Source organism: Monodelphis domestica, chromosome 2 (genome assembly GCF_027887165.1).
Source record: "Monodelphis domestica isolate mMonDom1 chromosome 2, mMonDom1.pri, whole genome shotgun sequence".
Taxonomy (NCBI): Eukaryota; Metazoa; Chordata; class Mammalia; order Didelphimorphia; family Didelphidae; genus Monodelphis; species Monodelphis domestica.
In genome coordinates, this window is record NC_077228.1 from 146732797 (window position 1) to 146754804 (window position 22008).

General features: G+C 35.8%; 1 protein-coding gene across 4 annotated transcripts in view; it reads left to right on the top strand.

Moving 5' to 3' along the window:
* RGS7 (regulator of G protein signaling 7) overlaps nucleotides 1-22008 on the top strand; it is a 742720-nt gene that overhangs the window by 716729 nt on the left and 3983 nt on the right. For 3 of the 4 annotated variants that reach the window (XM_007481561.3, XM_007481558.3, XM_056816077.1), the window contains one exon: nucleotides 4546-5217. The exons of the other annotated variant lie outside the window; for it this stretch is intronic. In XM_007481561.3, coding sequence (XP_007481623.1) covers nucleotides 4546-4596 — 51 coding nt within the window. In that variant the 3' untranslated portion in view covers nucleotides 4597-5217. Of the gene's footprint in view, nucleotides 1-4545; nucleotides 5218-22008 lie in introns of those variants that run through there. 4 annotated transcript variants of the gene reach the window in all.

Genomic DNA, 22008 nt, shown 5'->3' on the forward strand with positions numbered 1-22008 from the left:
ATAGGTAGTAAGTAGGAAGTTTCAAACTGAGGTCTCAGCTCCAAGTAATGTCTCTCTCTCCTACACCATACTGCTTTCTTAATCTATATCTTTAAGTGCCTCTCTATTTTCACTCCTTAACATCCTTCATTCTGCTTGCCTCCCCCATCTGGAAAACACTTTTACTTATCAATGTAGCTAAACAAACCAACAAATGGGGGCCAACTAATTAACTAAATGCTAACTTCTTCCTGCAGAGCCCATTTCATGCTTCAAAAAAGGAGGCAGTGAAATACTGTTTCTTTTCCTGGCTGAGGTTGTAGCTTAAAACCTGACCTGATACAATTCTCCATCAGCATCATCTTAGTAGTATTTTCTCAAAGTTTAAATTTCTACCTACCCTGTTGACTGCTGAATTATCTGTTTTAGGAGGTAATTAATTATTTTAAGGAGATAAAAGGAATGCTCTTAACGAGATGTTCAGAAAAAAATCAGAATACAGAAAGTTTTACTAGATAGTAGGTGTCTTTTCTTTGCTACATTCAGGAAATGGTTGTGGTACTGTTTCTCTCAGAGGATCTGGAAGACTTTTCTTGTCTGTCTTTATCTGATTGTTTTGTAGGTTGTAATGATGCTTTATGTTCAGTCAGATGCCAAGTTATAGCCTGAGGTTTGTTTTGTCCTTAAATTGGTTTTGTGCTGCTTTTTTCAAGTATATGGTTCATTCATTGGTCATTGTGTCACTTCCCCGGATCAAGCACAGTGGACACAGCATCTTGATTTCTTTCTATTTTGTTTTGAGTTTCCTTTCTGTTATCTAGCTTCCATATCTGTTTTTTATCTAGTTCAACAGGTTTCTACTTTCACTTAAGTGTCAGCCTTAAGTATTAGGAAAGAATAAGTAGAAATCATATATCATATGCATAAGCATTTGGCTGAAAACCTGTTTTACTTATGAGGAGTTTAATTCGAGAGGCATTTGGTTAAAATCACTATTAATAAGGGCTGTTGATTTTTCTTGCGAGCTCTTGGACTCTGGAATTTGGAAGTTAGCTATAAAAATTCCCCACATTCTTTAACTTTGAAAAATTGTGGAAAGATTGTTGGCAGTATCTAAATTCATGCAGTTTCTAAGAAACCTTGCTGACAAATGATTGTTACCCAATTATTGAAATTCACAAAGTTTCTCTTGGACCTATAACCAAAATTGATTCTCCCCCCTTCCCCATTTGAACTTTTTCAACAGAATGAATAGCTTAAAGCACACAGGGCTCCTGTTTCTGTTTATTTAAATGACCATCCATATACTACTTCTCCTTAGAGGAGCTAGGTAACTCAGAGGATAGAGTGATGGACCCGGAGTCAGGAATACCTACGATAAAATTTGATCCCAGTCATTTACTAGTTATGTGACCCTAAATAAGTTGCTTAACGTCTATCTGCCTCAGTACTCTCGATTGTAAAATGAGCATAAAAACAACTTCTACCTCCAAGGATTATTGTGACAACAAATGAAATAATGTTCATAAAGTTCCTGGAATACTGCCTGACAAACCCATAATACTTTATATGTTTCCTTCTTTTTTTGCTTTCTTCTTCCCCTAAAACAGGGTTTACCTTTTTATAATATTTATGATATATGGAAACAGTTTTGAAAAAATGGAGCTGACTGAAATTAAGATATTTGTTTTCATACCAAAAGAGCATTTGTCCTCTTGGGTCCATAGAAATTCATACATTTGTCTCAGGGAGTTTTGAGATTAAAACTTTGAAAATGCAATAACACAGAAAAATGAGAGTTGTAAATACTTTAGCAAGCATTTGTAACATTGCAACTCTAAGATATTTTTAAGTGTATCTATATACACATTTGAATTTCCATGCTGAATCAATTAATAACAAAACTTTTACCTTGTGTCTCTGAATTGATACTGAGTATCCAAGGCAGAAGTGCAGTGAGCACTAGGCAATTGGGGTTAATTGTCAAGGATCACACAATTAGGAAGTATCTGAGGCCACATTAGAACCCAGGACCTCTTCTCTCCCATCCTGGCTTACTATTCACTGAGTGAGCTAACTGCCCCTGAATTGATTTTTTAGAAATGTATTTACTAGACTGTTAGCCTACATGCTCCACTGGTATCTATGCAACATCAAAAGAACATAAAGAAGGTTCTCAGTTTATGGGTAGATCAACTGTGGATCAATGATTAAGGACAAAGATGAGGGTCACATAGGGTAGGCAAAAATGAATGGTTTATCATTTGTATCATTGAGGAGAATGACCACATGAATAATGAATAGACCAATGACCAGTTCTCCTCAGGTTAAGGTCTTCCACGTGTCACCTGCAACATTATATAACAGTCAAAGGTCCAAGAATATTATCAAATTTAGCCATTCCTTTTATATAAAGAATACTGTTGGAAACAACTTCAGAATCTTGGTTTTAAAAAAATAATCCCCCAGTTTTTCCTAGCTGTCTGAAAGAATTCCTGTTAAGTTAGAATTTGAAACACACACACACACACACACACAAACACACATGATTGATCTTTTCCTCTTTTTTCAACTCACTCTATAACAGAAGACCACTATTTGGTTCTTACACAAATGCAGATTTCCTTACCCAAATGTGGATTTCATAGCTTTATTAAAACCTAGTGGCACTATGAGAGATGGAAACCTTCCAGATTCACAAAGTCATCAAAGTCATTGTTTGTAGCCATGAATTTATAAAGCACTTTTTAGTTATTATACAAATGAACAGAATGATATTGGTGATGGGGTAGTGAATAGCAGCTGGCTTGGAGTCAGGAAAACCACAGTTCAGATCTTGCCTTTGACTCTTACTGGATGTGTGACCCAGGGCAAGTTATTTTACTTCTATGTTCCTCAGCCAGTTCCCTAGGATATGTATCTCTTAAATTCTAGGGGGTAAACACTGCCAAAATCACTGAATCTTCCATGAAATCAGGAAGCCCTGGATAAACACCAGTCTTGAAATAGGAAAGTTTTGCTAGGTTTTTTTGTTTTTGGTTTTAGTTTTTCTTCCTGCATTATATGGTTACTAGAGTGCTTGGAATTGGAAAAAGCAGGCTAATTTTTGCCATCTTCAATATCAGTAACCTTCTACTCTGGTCAGAAGTAGGATGTTTTGGGGGCCTCAATACCCTGAAGGAGTAGTGCATTTAGAACAGGAAGTGTCCCCTTCCTTTGTCAATCAAGCCATACAACTGCAAATTACCTGTTGTCCTTCTTCCTTTTCTTTTTCTTTTTCTCTCTTTCACACAATGACTGTAAAATCACACATAAGGCAGACCTTCCTTTACACTTTAGTTTTTTCCATCTCTCATGTTGAATGCTAAGTTGAACTTCCCAAATCTATTACTCATTGGTAATGATTGCTATAAAAATTAGCAAGAGATTTTAAAATAATCCTTATACTAGCAGGTTGTGGTTGTTATTGTTGTTAAATATATTTGTTGGCATTGGCTGACTTGAATGTTCTTATACTTTGTTCAAATGTTTTCAGTTCCAAAAATGATCCCCTTTGAATGATGATTCCTTCTATGTCAGTTCTCCCTCACCATATTGCAAGGACATCATAGGTGATTACATTATGTATTCACAAGAGTTCTATCTCAATTTCTTTATTTGATTAAAATGCAATATTTCTATCTGGGCTTTAGCTTTGAACCTTAATTCTACCTTACAGGACATGAAAATTCCATCCCATGAATTATCTAGGAATCTGAATACATTGGAGGATTTTCTATTTTAGATTAATATTGTGTAATATGAGGCTTTTTAAAATAACCATCCTACAAACTACATATATGTTACTGAAAAATTAACAAAAAATACCCCAGCAAGGTATAAAATTGATTAGGCAGGCATTCTTTCTCTTTCTAGTGATGAAGAAATATATAATGGGAAACAAAAAATTGATGAGATTCCCCCAAACTATAGTTATAGATAATCCCTTCATTTTGTGGAATAGTCATGGACATAATTCAGTTTGCACCACTTAAAATTAGTAAAGCTAGCCTGACTCTTTTAAGGTACTAAATCCATTAGTCTTAACAAGCATAGCTTTTGAAAAATACTGATTTAGATACTAGGGGGAAAAAACACATATTCATCCTTCACTTCTAAAAGAGTAGCATCCTGAAAAATGCCATATCTGAAAAATCTTGTATCTTAGATTTGTTGTACTTTGTAGGAATAATGACAAAACCAGGCCTAGATGTTGAATCATTGCTATGCATAAATGGAATGTTTATGGACATGTTTTATGATTTGCTAATCTGTGCTGTGAAACCATCAGTCTGTTTGCAATTGGTGGAAAGGGGAGGCGGGGAGAGAGGGAGGGTTAATTTTGTCCAGTGGCTAAAAATTTAAGAAAGGTGAACCTTAGGGGCTCCATTCCAACCCTGGTACTGGATTGATTGCCTATGATTTCACAATGTCACATCCAACACCAGAGGGCTGCTACTGAACAGGTTTTCAGTGATCATGCCTCTGTTTTCTGTTTCTTTGTTTGTGTTCTTATCTTTTCCTCAGGGGAAATCGCTCACATCAAAGAGGTTAACCAGTCTAGTTCAGTCCTATTAAAAGGATCTACTTGTAGCATGGACCCAGCCTCGAATCATTATACACACTTTGTAGCTCACTAATTCCCTGGATCAGAGGACATTAGACCAAGATGTTGCATGAGCAAAGGACTGGATTTGTTCACTTTTGTGTACATGAAAGCATTGCAGACTCCGAGGGACTATTCCTTCTCACCGCTGCTTCCATTTCAAACCTTGTCTGTTCACTTCCTCCTTCATATCAAGCTGGATCTGTTTATTACTTTTCTGCAAGTTCAAGTACAGTGAAAACGTTTTTTGAAAGCTTCACCTAGACACAGTTTATTTTAAAGAACACAGTAAATCACAAACCAGAAGAATTGTAAAAAATATATATTACTAAATATGCATATGGCATCACATTTATTGAACAATAAGTTAGCACAGAAGGTTTCATTTCACTTATGTATTCACAGTCAGAAAAAAGCCTGCGTCTTTGTCTGTTGTCTGTACATTCTCTGTTGATGTTTCTTGCATTTATTTTTATACCATATTTAAAAAAGAAATACCTTTTACTCCAAATGTATTAAAGTTGGTCCCTTCTCTGTAAATTTGTGTACGTTTATATTGTTGTTTTATCTTTCATTAAAAGATGCAGAATCTCGTTCCTTTTGTAACCTTGGACTTCAGTTTTAACCTGACAGACCAAATGTTATTAAATAATTAATTGTGTCTCTCACTGGGCAGCCCTGGTGTCAACCAGGCCATAGCAAATCTGCATTGGATCAGGAAGCCCTCAAACTTAGATGTCAGACATATTTTTCAGCTTTCAAGATTTCATGTTTCAGTGACAGTGGTAAAAAATGTCATGTGCTTTCAGTGAATGGTGTAAATTAGATTTTGCTTATAAACAAGCAAAGAAAATTTCTTAGCATTTCAAAATGAATTCAAGAATCACTTATTATCCATCTACAATAGTCCAAACATTTTGCTAGATGCTAGAATTATGAAAAACAAATAAACAAAACAAAATTTTTAAAGTGGTTCCTTCAAGGAGGTTGGTTTCTCTTAGAGGAGGAAGGACAAGTATACAGATAAATAAATACAAAAATGTAAAAAAAACACGGAAATTTATGGAGGGATTAAGGAAAACACTAACAACTGGAGTGATCTCACTGAGGATGTGTTTCTTAAGCAGAGGACTGAAGGGAGCAACTATGTGAGATGTTAAAGAGAGAAAACATTCTACACCTACGGAGGGGAAATGTCAATAAGAAAATTCCTCCACTGCAAAAAATACATGAAAACAGAAAATGCAGCAGAATGCATAGTGAATAGCAAGGAGGTAGTTTGCTGTTTAGTTCTTTGGAATTTTATTTATTCCTTATAGATGGTGAATCTGCATTTAGAAGAAAAATTGTATGAAATGACAAATGAAACTTCTCCAATCAGAATTATGAAAGGATCAGAATCAGAGTTCTTACTTCACTGATTTCCACTCAAATCATCCTATCACTTCCATCATCCAAAATTACTTGCATATAGGCTGTGAGAAAGAATCAGTCATTTTGTCATCTAACCCAGAGAATGCTTTCACACTTTCCTCACTTTTTACTTTCTTTCACAGTTCCTCACTCCTTCCTTGTTGTCTTTTCCTTCTTTGAGTGTGCATTTTTTTTCTTGGTCACAAGTGGAGCAGAGCACCTTGTTTGGTAAACACCTACTTTATTGTTTCCTATACTTTTTGCCCACATACAAGGCACCATAATGAAACTTCTTGGCATTATGGTAAACTGGTGCCCAGATTTCTCGAGCCCTTTTCTAGAAACTATAATTTTGGTGGGTTTATTCTTCACTCAAAATATATGTAGACTGTGAGAGAGACCATGTAATATTGTGGAGAGAGGGCTTATCTTAGACCAGGTAGAACTAGTTCCAAGTCTTGCCTTTAATAGAGAGACCTGTTGGATGACCTAGGCAAGTCATTTGATTTAATAAACTCTCAGGAAACTCTTAAGATCATAAGTAGTAAGATATTTGTATACAGATATGTGCATATATAGAGAGGACATAATAGGAAACTCTACTGATGAAATTTGAAGTCTGAACAAAACCGAAAACAGAATCCCCTATCTATATTGATATTCCAGATCAAACATTGGTTTAACAGTAGACCTGAAAGGAATAAATGCTTTGGGAGTACTAAAATGAAATGATCTCAACCTATTCTCAAACTTTAAATGGGTAAAAGCCCGGCTCGCTGGCTTGGAGCCGGGCATGGAATGCGAGTGCCCAGTGGGCCACTTTTGGTAAGATTTTTTTCTTCTTTTCTGGAAATAGTACAAAGCAAATTGTTCTTCCAACTGTTCATTAGATTGTTCCTAAGGAAAATCTTTTCCCAAAAGGGCTAAATACAAATATCTATGGTATGCTAGTGAACCTTTTTATTTGATTTTGAACTTAAAATGGGCCTCAATTTTAGAACTAGGTTGTGTTGAGCCTTATATAATAGGAACTTGAGGGAAGTCAGAAGGGTTGAATCTGCTTCTCAGGTGGGAAGGCAGGAAGGAACTCAGCTTCATTTGGGACCTAGAGATAAGTTCAGAGAAAATTGTGGAGATAAGGTCACCTACATAAAATATAGATTTTGAAAAAAGGTGAAAAGATAGAATTATTAGAACTCAATTAATAAAGTCTATTCACAAACTTTTAGAATAGTAAAAAAAAATTTAAACCCAATGAGAGAAACTATATTGAAAAGAATTCACACTTAAATGCAAGAGAATATAATCAGAATACCTTTAAGATTATACAAAAAGATCTTTAAAAATAAGGCCCTTTTGTGTCCAGACACGGGATTTCATAAGAACAGAGTGCTTCTATTATGGAAACTCCTACATCTAGGCAAGTTAACAAGATGTCTATAATATATATTTATAGAGAAACATCTGGGGCAATGAGAGGTTAAATGATTTGCTAATGGTTACACACAACATGTATCAAAGGTAGTACTTTAACCCAGGTCTTCCTGAATCCAAAGGAAGTCTTCTACCTGCTATTCTTTGCTATCACTCCAAATATATGTCTATAAGCCAAAAACTAAAATGAAAAGGTAAATTTATGGAATTTTCCCATATAAAACCTATCAGAACAGTTTCTGTTGAACAAGTTGCACTGACAGAAGTTCTCAGGGCTTCTTTGAGGGGTCCACCTAGGCTGCAAACCTTTGTAAATTAGACCATAGATCCCAAAAAACTCTAGATCTGGTTTCAATGACCCTTGAAAGCACTACAGGTAATAAAAGAGAATAATTGTTCTCATAGGTTACCTTTCCCAGGTGCCTTCCCCAATGACTCCCAGTTGTAATGGTCTAGTTTTTTAGCAGTAGCATTTCTGAATTGGATTGCTTAATTTAAAGGTCGTTTGTAGTTCGATGCAAGTGAACATTTAGAAACCTCAAATTAAGATGCTTTTGATCCAAAGAGAATGTACCCAAAATCAATAAATTTAATGCATTAAAGAATCATATAAGGAAGAGAGTTTCCACCACTGTGAAACAAAGTAGTTCTCCATATAAATAACTCGTGTTCAAGTCCATATGTTGCCAAGTTTTGCAAATCATGACTAAGCAATTTACTTTCTTTTTCCATACTTCATGTTCCTAAAATATAAAATTAAGTAGGTGTTGATTAAATGAGCTCTAGTAGATAGCTGTGTGACCCTGGGCAAATCACTCATCCCCTATTGCCTAACCCTTACCACTCTTCTGCATTGGAACCCATTTATATAGTATTGATTCCAAGATGGAAGGAAAGGGTTTTTAAAAAATAGATACATAATTTACTAAAATGGACTCTAGAATTTATTCCATTTCTGACATTTTCTGATTCTATAAAATTAATTCTATGAACTTTAATTCTCTTGAGAATATACTATTCACATTTTGAATAGTTTAATCATAATCTTTATATGTGTTAATATATGTAGGCAATGTGTGCACAAAAGTATCCATTACACAAAATATTGATTTAATATATACTGGATACATCCCATGAGAGAATTTTTATAAAATGATAAAAGACTAAAACTAATAGGTGAACAGGTAAGTGTATCAAATAATAAGGGTGCATACTTTCTCTGGGAAACCACTTGGGAAGTCATGGTATAGTATGGAATATTAATACTTCTGTTGCTCTGGCCTAAGATAAATTAAATATCTCCATTTCAGGCTGGCAAGGTAATAGTTACATGATAAATGCTAACTTACCTAAATGATGACAAGGGATTGACTACATATAGTTAAACTGACATCTACAACAACACAGTTTCTTAACCTGAGGTCCAAAAACTTGTTTTTAAAAAATATTTTAATTATTGTAGTTTAATAGAAATTATTTGTTTTAACCTTGTTTTAAAATTATTTCATGCCTTTAAAAACTTTGTTTTGGAAAGGGGTCCATAGGCTTCAGAAAACCACCAAAAAGGTTCATGACATAGGAAAACCTAAGAACATTGTCTAGAAGATGAATGTTAGTGGGGAGGGAGGAAACAGAATTGCTTCAGTCTATTATTAATTCCCTTGTACTAGACACTTGTTTTAAATAGTTTTATAAAAACTATAATTAGTTTGGACAGTAACTAAGTCTCAGTCCTATTCATTAACTGAAAAACTGAGCCTCCAAGGACCTCACTTAGAATTGGTTTTTAGATTTGCAGGCATTCCTTTTATTTATGTTTGGTAATGGAGGATTAGGGAAAGAATTGATGGGGAGCTGCCTATGAGGAAACTCCCTTTACCAATATGCATTTTCATGTGACCTATTATGTAGTCTTAGAGAACTCTTTAGGGCATGAAAATTTTGAACAAACTGTCCATGGTGAAAAGCAAGAGAAGGCTTCCTGATTTCAGGGTTTTCTCTCTACTGGGCTATGATGCATTTCTGATATTCATGTTTGTTCTCAAGCAGAACTGTGATTTCATTGAACTAGGGAATTTCCAGTAAGAAAATTTCCTCTAAGATTACAGATCATCCTCTGCTTTTGAAATCATTGTCTTAGGGAATGTCTGAAGCACCTGAGAAGTTAAGTGACTTGCCCAGGATCATAGAGTCTATGATGTATATTAAAGGCAAAGTATGAACCTAAAACTTCTTGACTTATAGTCTGCCTTTCAAAGCTTCTTCAAAAGAAGGAAGGAAGGAAGGAAGGAAGGAAGGGAGGAAGGAAGCAAGGAAGGAAGGGAGGAAGGAAGCAAGGAAGCAAGGAAGCAAAGAAGGGAGCAAGGAAGCAAAGAAGGAAGAGAAAAATACTCCAAATTAAAGAATTGAAATATAATGCATTCCTGATATGTTGTAGAAAGTCAAAAGGAAGGCAGACTTCACCATTATTAACTAATAAGAATCATTCTTCATCTGGGAGAAGATAAAAGTTTACCTCTTTCAGCTAATGATAGGAGAAAGAAAAGGATAGAGTCAGTCACTCATTAAATTTAGTCTCTCTGAAGATAAGTAAATTGTAGTAGAACTGAAAAGAGAGTATTTTGCCCTCCTGTTTTTTCACCATGATTAAAGATTCATTTAGAAGATCCTTAGGCAGTTGTGTATGTAATAGCATCAGCCTTTGTTCAATTAAAATCCTCCTTTCTCTTCTTACAACAAGAAACTGGAGCCTCAGCTTTGAAAGAAAAATGACATGTTAACTTATGTATAGCTTCTGTGGTGCCCTGAAATGACCCAGAATTACTTTTGTTTCAAACGTGCCTCAGGAATCGGCAGGGAAGGAGGGTGGTGCTGGAAATGGGGCATATTTAGCAGTATGTTGTCAGGCACCTGGGATAAGAGTGCAGACAGAGCAATGAATGCTGAGCTCACAGATCTTTGGCTAAAGACTAATGCCAATATAGTATAGTGGATAGAACACTGGATGTGTAATCAGGAAGATCTGGCTTTAAATCTCACCTCTGACACTTACTGGCTGTGTGTCCCTGACCAAATAATTTCCTTCTATAAAATTAGTTGAGACTCAATTCCCTTTAAGGTCCATCCCAGCTTTAAATCTGGGTTTCTATGATTATATGAACAAATAACTAAATCTCAATTCCTAGATATGGACTCAGAGGTCTGAACATTTTATGCTTTGCCTTTTCTATTTAAAGCTTGATATCTGAGCAATGCTTATCATATGATGGCCACAAGAATTCACATTTGTCATGATTTACAAAGTACTTTCCTTCCAGAAACCCTATGAAGTAAAGACTACAAATATTACAATCTCCTATTATAGAGGAGGAAACTGAGGCCCCCAGAGATTAGGTGACTTGTCATTACCATTTATTAAATGGTGGAGTTGGGACTTGAAGTCGGGTCACTAACTCCAATCCACCTGATCTTTCCACCTTGCCATGTTGAACTGGGATAAATTATTAAGAAAGTTACTTTATACATAAGTTGGATAGGAGTTTTGAGTTCCAGGGAACTTGGTGGCTTAGTGGATAGAGTAACGAACCTGTCAAGAAGACTCATCTTGGGGGCAGCTGGGTGGCTCAGTGGATTGAGAGCCAGGGCTAGAGAAGGGAGGTCATAGGTTCAAAAAATCTGGCCTCAGACACTTCCCAGCTGTGTGACCCTGGGCAAGTCACTTGACCCCCATTGCCTAGCCCTCACCACTCTTCTGCCTTGGAACCAATACACAGTATTGATTCTAAGACAGAAGGTAAGGGTTTTAAAAAATAAATAAATAAGAAGACATCTTCCTGAGTTCAAATCTGACTTCAGACACTACTTATGTGACTCTGGACAAGTCACTTAATGCTGTTGGCCTCAGTTTCTCATCTATAAAATAATCTGGAGAAAGGAATGGCAAAAAAATTCTATTATTTTTGCCAAGAATATCCCAAATGGGGTCATGGAAAGTCAGTCATAACCAAAAAACAACTTAATAAAAATGGGAATAAAGAGAGGGCATTAATGATGCATATTATTACTTCTTCCTCATTGAAGACATGGGTTCAAAACTGGCTAATTCTACTAACTGGAGTAAACAGAAAAAGGAATGAATGCTGGAAGAGGATAGTTTGGAAAATGAGACAGGGTCATGAGGGTTTCTTAGGCTAGTTGGGAGTCTTGAGAAGGCTCCAAAACATTAAATGCTGTATCATCTGGAAGAGTGGAAATCATTTTGTCCCTGTTTCCTTGGCATAATTTCTCCTGGCCTATTTGAAGTTTCTAATCTTGTATTCAGATGCTCTACCATCCCTACCCCCAAGCCCCACAAGAAATCTATTAAGCAATTCATGCATATGGATGGCAGCAGTCTCTCAGGATGAACAGAGGGAGCTTCATCAGTTTGCTGTTAAGAAAAGGTGACTTCTAGATTCAAAGAGAATAAATGGCAACCTTTGGGTATTAAGTCCTTCTCTAGTCACCTCTGTCAAAATGTCTAGAGGAAAGGGGAATATTAGGGTGTCTATAAACATCCGAGCAGAGCTGACTATCAGCTTTTGTCCTTGAATAAGCTTATTCCCCTGTCCAGACCCACTAGAAGGGCAGATGAGAAAGGGCTCTTTCAGGCTTTGATGTTAGGCAGTAGAGCAGGAGAAAAATTAAAAAGCACTCTAGATGTTTAGTGTTCAGGAAAATTCTAGGTGAAATGGCCAGAGTCTGAAGTTCTGCCCTGGGATCATAAATGGATACCTCATGACTGCAAACCTCCTCCTTAATACTCTGCCTCTGGGAGTCTAAAGAGCAAACCAAATAATAAATAATAATAAAAATGCAATTAACTACGATCACCTCATGTGAGATACACACTTTAATACTCACATATAATGGCTGGGTAGGTTTGTGATGGTTTGAGGACGGCCCTACTAGAAGATTTTTGCTGAGACAATCTCTCTCCTTATTGACTACACAAAATGAATCAGTAACGTCAAAGGAAAAAGCTGAATGTGTCTAACTTCTTATAGTGAGTCTACAATGTACAACAGTTGGAATTCTTGGAAGCAGAAGAGCAGTAAAATAAAGTCATCTTTATCCTGGGCCATGGATCCTAAAATAAGGAGGAGAAAAATAAAGATTGGTCTTGTTAGTGCCAATCCAAGACAGAACCTAAGGCAAATTATAGTTCACACCTTTTCTCCTGGCTTCCTCCACCCTTATATACTTTTCTTAAACATATGAACCTTGGTTAAGATGGACATCAAGAATAACATCAGGAAGAGAAGAAATATCCAGCAGAGATGACAAGTATCCTAAAGGATTTGTGTTGAAGGAAAGAGTGCACTTTGAGGAGACACAAAGCCTCAGCCCTCTTCTCTCCTCACACAACACTCTTCCCCAGATAAAATGCTTATCATTCCTATATTATTAGGAGATATTCTTAGCTCCCAGTAGTAGGCAATACCTTCATCTCTTCTGCTCATTGCTTCCCTATGGTATCATTTCCCTGGTTCTTAGAGCCATATGGGTCACCTCCAAAGCACCAGGGTTGCATCAATCACCTTTACTTGCTATACTTTAGGGATACCTGAGGACCTCATTCCTTCTTAACAAATCTTGGGCTATGCATTTCTGTATCTGGCTGTTTTCCTCAGACAGAAGACAACAACAGAATGAGAAATCTTGGTTTTAAAGAAGCCCAGACTCTGATGCAATACAGAAATGAATGACTCTATGATCCAGTATGGATGGGTTACAATAAAGGGTGAAGATCAAAGCAGAGGTTTTTAACCTCTTTTTAAATCATGGACCCCTTTGGAATTTGGTGAAGCCAGTGGACCTCTTTTTGGAATAATATTTTAAGATGCAAAGGGAAGTCGGGGGTTAACAAAGGAAAGCAATTATATTGAAATAAATATGCAATTTAAAAAAATTAACAGATTCCTGAAATCTATCTATGGACCTCTGGTTAAGAATCCCTGATTTAGAAGGAAAAGGGAAAAAATGACTTTTACTTGAGTCTCTTAGGAAAATTATATCCCCTAGTATAGCAATTCTCACACTTTTGGGTCTCAGTACCTCTTTACATTCTTAAAAATTATTGAGGACATCAAAGAGCATTCATTTATGTGGGTTATATCTATCAACATTTGCCATTTTTAGAAATAAAAATGTCTTATCATTATGAAAGTAGTTTTGACCACACAGACTCCCCTGAAAGGGTCTTACTAATTAGGTCCCTCAACTATACTTTGAGAACTATTGCACTAGAAATTTATCAAACATCTTCATGTGTCTGAATTTATGAAAATGGTTATAATTTCATATGGCTTGTTGGTGTCAAATATTTACATAATCTCATTGGTTTCAAGTGTCTGTGATATTATACATTCAATTTTAATTAAATTAAATCTGACTTTCTTTAGAGTTGTTATTTATTGATTTCCGAGAGGAAAGACCACCTACTCAGTGTCAGTGTGTCAAAGGCTCTTTCATTTCATCCTTGCAAGAATGGGTACTCATGAGTCAGTGTTACAAGTGTTACAGCTAGTAAGCAAGTACAAAGTATGGGCACAGGCAGCCTTCTTTTATCCTAGTCCCTGAGGCAAAGGTGGTCCTTCCCCTATTTCACCATTGACTGGTTACTTGAGCATTACAATCTTATCTTGAAAACTAGTTAATTGGAACTCTGGAACTAGCAATTTATAAAACCAATTACCCTAATTTTTCAATTCAGTTTTGATCAATCAATAGAAAAGTTTGTTTCAAGACTATCTATATGAAATGAGACTTAGGTTGGGAACTCAAAACTTAGCATGTGTTGATGGAAAGACTTCCTGACTTCATCTTTCAATTTGTTGAGAGGAATCCACCATCTTTCTAAACTTTGTCTATCACATTTACTTTCTCTTTAGGAGAAGGAAACATGTTCAAAATCATCTTGGCAAAGTCATGATATTGTTGTTGTTTATTTGGAGACTGGGTCTTCCTAAACTACCAATAAAGAAGCTACTGATAGGTCTTCTTCAACTGCTGATAAGCAAAGAAGGTTTGATGGGCTCCATTTTTTATCAGAACTGGTTCTCCCCAGCTAAGGCAACATGGTAGCCCTCTGCTCCAAGGGTTCACTACTTTGGTGCCAGGTTTTAAAGAGGACATCTAATTGGTTTTAGCCCACTGCAACTCAGAACTCCCAAATTAAAGCCATTCACTAGCTTCAACCTTCTCAGTTGCAATGGCTACAGGTGTGTGTCACAAAACCAGGTGGGATAACATGTAATCTTGCTAAATAAAAGAAAGACAATTAGGAATAATAATATTGATAGAGGTATGTATTCATATAAAATATGAATAATTTCAAAAATTTCAGTTTGGGTTAGAATGTGAATAAGACATATCTCCAGAAAATAAAACAAAAGATTGGGTAATTAGAACTATAAGCAGATGTTGAGGGAATTTTTTATAATCTAGAAAAAATTATTGAGATGGATTATAAATGCTGTTTTTTAAAAAGAGATATATCTTATTAAAAAAAGCACTAGCATCTCTTCTTCCTCTCCATAGAAGGCAGATATATTGTAGATAAAATAATTTTCTCCCCACAGTCAGAGAATTGAGCTAAATACATATGAAAGGATTTGCTGATGGTAAGCTTCAATAGACTAGAATACTAAAAGTTTTTATTTTCTAGATATCTTAATTTCTGAAGACCTTTAAGAAAAGGTTAACTCTAGAAAATTGAAGAGTTGTGAAGTTTTTCTTCCTCTACTTCTCTACCAACCCCATCCCCCTACACAGTACTATCTACCTCTGCTTTCATTTGGTGTTAACTCATCTTCGGAATTTACTTTCAAAAGCATAACCCCTTCTTTATGATACAAAAAAGTAGTCAAATTAAAAACTAATTCACAATAAAATATTATGGACTTAAGCAAGACTTTAATCACTAATTTGATCTTCAAGCAATGGACTAGATTAAATAGGTTCACCCTTAATCTGGCCTTGCCTCTTTCAAATAAGATGAGCCCCAAGTCTTCTTAAGTCTGATACTGAGAAGTTGCTAAAATCATTATATAACTTCATTTTGAACTAATAATTACATGCCATGCTGATCTCACTTCCTCATCAATAGTCATATCCATCAGAAATAGGTGTTTATAATGATACTTTCTTTTGGATATTTTCACATCTATATTCTTCTTTTCTATCTATATAATCTTACTAGGTAACTTCATCATTTCCCATGTGTTTAATTATCATTTCTGGGCAGATGACTTCCAGATCTAGAGCAAACTCCCATAGACCAGCCAGCACTGAATGAGGAACCCTTTAATTCTCAATCTGAAAAAAATTCATCTCAAAATCACTGTACAGAGGAAACATACACACACATGTGCCCATGTGTATATACACACATACACACACAGCAGAGCAAGAACAAAAGTTACAAAAACATCCTCCCTCAAAGAATGGAGCACATTGTCCCACAAATATTTATAAGATTTGTGGGTAGAATGGGCACAAATTTTAAGTACAAAGGTACATATAGAAACCACATGTCACAAAGTAATGCTTCACAACTCCTAATTACCAGAAGTCCTATTCAACCTTTGTAGACTTCTGTTCTCAGCTGGTTAATGTCATTAGGAGCCCTTAGCTGATACTTCTCTCTGATACTAGTAGTCACAGTCTAAAGCCAACTTTCCTTGGATGTCTCCTTCTAGTCTCATCTTTCTCATCTCAACTAGACACACTGTCTACTAGTATTCTTTGCTCTCCTATAACACAGTCAATAATGAGAGAAAGAAAAAGAGAACTACAAGAACAATTTCCTCTCCTGGCATTGGGCCCTACTCTTACAGAGAATTTCTCCAATGCTATTTATATAGAATATTTAGAAAGTGATTCTCTTGATGCAAAGTTTACAGAAATCTGAATCTATGGAAAAGTTAGACAAGTTTAAGGAGAATGAAATTTTCCAAAAGAAATGATATTGCCTGTTTTGCCTTGCCAGATGACATAAACTGGTAGTCAGCATTGAATTCATCTTTGTTTTGTAGGTTTTGTGATCATGATTTTATAGTAGAATCATCACCATCTTCTCTATTTCTGTGGGGTTTTCCTTAATGGACTTCCCTGATTAGCAGGGTCCCGCAAGGGAAGGGGCTCACCTTTGTGATGGGACCGGAGGAGAGATAGGAACCGAGAACCAGGGTGGAGAATGAAAGACAGGGACAAGTCAGTGGTTGGATAGGGCAGGCAACCCCTATGATACTCCCCTTGATAGGAAAGTATGAGTACAAAGGAACACGAGGTGGATGAGGAGATTAAGATAGGGAAAGCAGGCCAGGATGGTTACAGCCTTGGGGAAGGAGAAGGTTAAGAGGAGAGAGAGACATAGTCATTAAGGAGCTGAGTGGAGCTCCATGAAAGGGGAGAGAAAGCCAAGAGGAAGTTCATGAGTTTGCCTCTGAATTTAATCCTGTCCTGCTTGGGCAGTACTCCCAAGCACGTAGTAACCACATCACAAAGTATAGACAATTAAGATTGGGTGGCAAGGTAGAGGGAACACCTTTGGGCATGTAGATTGCAAACCGTGCTTTCCCGGGGAATTGAGTCCGAGCATGTTAATGAGTTTGTCTTAGCCAAGGGGCGCATGGCCAGTTCGAGGTTACATTCACAAGCCTCACTGGTATAACCTTATGCTTGGAGACACAGTAAATATACAGTCATTTATATTTCATAGATGTGAATATGCTTGGGATGCTAGAATTTCTAAACATGCTCTCTGGATAACAACAGGAAAAGTTGTACTCTTAATCTCTGGCATTCTGAAGAAAACACTTATACTTTTATTAACGACATTTTTCATCCTAAAACTCACCAGACATGTCATGGATTCTCTAATCTTTTCCATTTAATATTTGAGAATTAAAAGTTTAACTGTGGCAGTCATTGTGTTTGGGTTGGTTTGCCTCTATAGTTTCCAAGCTGAGTACTTTCTCAACTTTTTGGAAGCCAGAAAGTCAAACCAAATTATCTAAATAAAAACTTGAAAATACATAAAAAAGAAAAGGAAATTAATACATTTTTAGAAATTACTTAATTTATATAATTTACTTATAAAGAATAAAATCAAATGAAATAGAGCAATAGTTACAAAAACATACAATTTCATATGTCTATTTAAAGATTCCTTTGAGTGTTCAATTCCCTATTAGATTGTAAACTCTTTGAGGACATGGACTAGACGTCTCTTTTTCTTATGTGTCCAGATTGCTTAGCAAAGTGTCTGGCACAGAGTAGATGCTTAACAAATATTTATTTTGATTGATTGATTGATTACATAAAATACATTAATAAATTATAAAAGAGATCATTTAGACAATCCAATCTCTGAAACATTGAGCTAATTATAAATGAACTATCTAAAGAAAATAACTAATGTTGATTAACAATTAATTGCTGCATTATTTCTGACAAGTAATAGCTGGGAACAAAATGTGTGCCCAATAATTGGAGGCTGACTCAACTAAAATTATGGTATATAATAATGTGCAGCAGTAAAAGTCCTTCCTCACACATAGGCTCTCAGAAAGCTAATCCAGGGCTGAGACTCACTGAGAGGTCTATTTACTTAAAATTAGCTCACAATGCCTCCACAAATATGTTTACTTTTCACAAGGGAGTAAAATAAACTACATTGGTTCTAAGCAGAGATATTTAATCAGATAAGATAGCAAATTAAGTGACAAGAAATTATCTCCCTACTTCCATAAAAGGCACACTCTTTTACAGGTCATCATGCTACGAATGGTGAGGTGCACAAGGGGAGACAATTATATGTGATCAGAAATTCTGAGGAGAGAGATAAGTACACATACATACAGGGACATTTTTGGTTAGGGCAATATATACCTTAGATGGTGCAAAAATATTCATATGCTCTACTGATAGGCTCATGATGCTCTCTAATGGTCATTATCCATCTCTCCATTCTCCACTGGGTATCATCTCTACTAGTGTCAGATATATGCTTCTATTATCTGTCTCTGCTTGTCTTTAGCTTTAGAGATTACTGGTTATCTCTGCTACCACCTATAGGGCTAGCATCTAGTAAAAGTATTACAAGGAAAGTCTTCAGATCCCAGCAACAGAATAGAAATGATGAAAAATTTACTTGTCTTGTTAGCTGCCAAAAGCCAGAAGATGCAACTAGATTAGAATTAGATCTGTCCTTCTGACTGACCCTTCTCTGAATGATCCTCAAAATTCTTAGGCCTAACCATCATGAGATTGTAAAAATGTATTTTAGCTCCTGATAAATCTCTAATTGTCATATACTGTTATACTTAAAATTAATGTATCTACCAGTTATTTTTAATAAAGTTTATTAATAGAAAAGGTAGATAAGCATAGATTTAAATCTCTTCCTTACTCTAAGTTCTCAGACCACATGTCTCTATTCTATCAGCAACTTTTTCTCTCTCCCTCACCTCTCTCTTCCAGCCAGCTGTCCCTGCCAAAAGACCCAGGTGAGCGCTACCCATTTTCTTTTATTGATGTTCAGGACATAATTCTGGAGCAACAATGGCATGTAAAGAATGTTGACCAACTGGTTTGGCTACTCAGGAGGGGGAGGGGATAAGATCCCCTTGGCATAGTATCCTAGCAATACATATCAAGGACTCCATTGAACTATAATATAAAGATACTGTATTTACCTGTAATAAAAAAAAAAAAACACCTCTCCTTAATCAATCCCACCCCCCAATACTCTAGTTTGTCATATAAATATAACTAGGTACAAGAACAAAAGCAGGAAATGAAATCAGGAGTCTCAGATTTAATTCATTTGTTCTAAATTCTTGCTTTTACTTGATGTATTAGCCCTCTGTTGGTGAAGATATGGCATAGGTACTGGAATTTTCTGAAGGAAGGTGCTCCCTTCCCACTTTCCACCATGCCTGAGGACATTTCTAACATGGCCCATCCCTCTGCCCATACTGCTTGAGGGTTGCAGTTTGGGCACTCCATTTCTAAAAGTTTCACCATTACTGCACTAGCCTCTAGGGCAGAAATGGATCCTAGAACCAGTCTTGGAGAGAGAGAAAAGAAAGTTCCTATAACTCTTAAAATTGGGCTATTGGAGGAGTAATACCCTTAACCATATGATCTACATATGTAAAACTCATAAAAGTAGCATAGGTCTTGAACTATAGGTACAAAATAAGGTATAAGTAGTTTGGACTTGGCCAAGATATTCACTGGTTTTATTTCATTGTACTGCTTCATTATTTGATCATTGTTTGGGGTGGGGGAAGGAGAGGCATCATTGGATAATGATAGCAATGAAAAAAACACTTTAATAAGAAATGTTCATGGTATGTATATGTACCATACTTAAATAATGATATAAACACATAGACAGTCAGGAAGACTTAGGTTTAAATCTGGTCTCAGAAATCTACTAGCTGTACCCCTGGGCAAGCCATTTCACTGTTTACCTCAGTTTCCTCATCTGTAAAATGAGATGGAAAAGTAAATGGCAAAATACTTCAGTATCTTTCCCAAGAAAAATCCAGATGGGGTCAGGAAGAGTAGGGCTTGACTGGATAGCAACAACAACATTTTTTCCCCTGATAACACAATTTTGGGCAAAACAATATAAGGACATTTTGTTCCATTGACAGATATGCTCTGAGGAATTAGTACAACTAAGATTTCAACATGAAATTCAAACATTAGCTTAGATAATCATTTATTGACATTTCTTGTGATGAACCAAATAATATTTTAGAAGCTTCTCATCAAAAGATGGAGTTTGGAGACAATAAGCTAATAATAATAATGTTAGGATCATTATGAGTGTTATGCCTTTCTAAATTCAGTGTTATACTCCCAGGGCAGCAAGAGGTTTTGAATTATAACTCCTGAAAGAAAATAGATAGCTTTGTATCTTTTTGAATACAGCCTCAAATGGCCATACCTGTTCCTTAACCTAGCCAACTAAAGCACAGGCACTCATTAATAAGTGGGCAGTAGTATTCGTTGTATTTAACCCTTTAAGATTAATCTTCCATAAGTTAATTACATATCCATATATTCATTAATTAGCTTTAATAATCATTTGTTTAACATGTTGAACTAGGTCTTTTATCTGAAAGTCCTGATTACTTCTAAGGTAAGAAAAATTCAATTGAAAATTGGTCCCAGGGTATTTTTTATTATATTAAACATTAATTTCTAATGCATGTTCCTGGCACTTGCTTTTTCCATAACAATGTAAAAATATGATCTTGATTTCTTCACATAGCCAAATGGGCCATACAATTAAACAAATTTGCCCATAAATAAGTTGATTAATAATTAATAATTATTTATCTACTATATTCAAAGCACTGTGCTAGGAAATGGAGATAAAATACAAGCAATAGAAACCATTCCCCTAGGTATTCTAGGATTTAGAATTTAATTTAATCTTAGAGATTTTCTATTCTAACACTTATTTTATAGATAAGGGAACTGAGGGCCAGAGAGAAACATTTAAGTAGGAAATATCAAAGGTAGAATTGAAACCTTTACTTTCTGATTTCAAGTTCATCATTTTATTCACGGGGTAATATTACAATCATGCTCCTAAAGAAAAATACTTGATGTTTAAACATAAAATCATTCAAATGTGCTATCTTCCCCACAAGTACTTGTTGACCACAGAATCCATTTCTTACAAGCTAAATGAAAATTTCTTTGGGATTTTCTAGAGGCACATAGTCATGGAAAAAAAATCTTGAATATTTTTCTTTGTCTGATGGTTTCTTCTGACTAATTCAGAGGATCCAAGATTTAAACTGTGACCATTCCTTTTGTGTGCTCCAGCCTTTCTCTGAGACTTGGCTGGCAGACAACTATGGACAACTCAGAGGAAGGGGAGCTTTACACAGCTGAGTCAACTTCTATGTCCTTAATGAATATTTTTTCCCTGCTAAGGTTAAGCCAGGCTCCTTCTGTTAACTATTGAATGACCTACAAGTATCTTTATTTTATTTCTGTATGAAAACTAAATCATCAGAAAACTGCCCTGAGTAAGGTCGACCTTAGAAAAATTGATGTAGGTATACAAGATAGGAACAGAATGATCCGATGCTAGAGATGGGTAACAAAGGAAGGGAGCCAATGTTGGCTTCCATGACAATCTGTTGGTGCTTTTTGTGATGTCACTAGGGATGAATGTTGCTTACTGTTAGGATCTGTCCTCCCTTGGAGATTAAATTCTAAATAGCTCATGGCCCTTAAGCAAGGAATGACCTATGTGAATATACTCTTCAATCAAGCATTATACACTGGGAAAAAAAGAAACAAGCAAACTATTTCTGGTTAAATTTGCATAACTCTATATTTGGGGATGATAGTTATCTCCAGGCCAATCTCCTGGCCCTTGCCACCACCCTCACTATAATTATGCGACAATCTGAAAAATTCTGCAGAAGAAACTATGTCAGATTTTTTTGTATTTGACA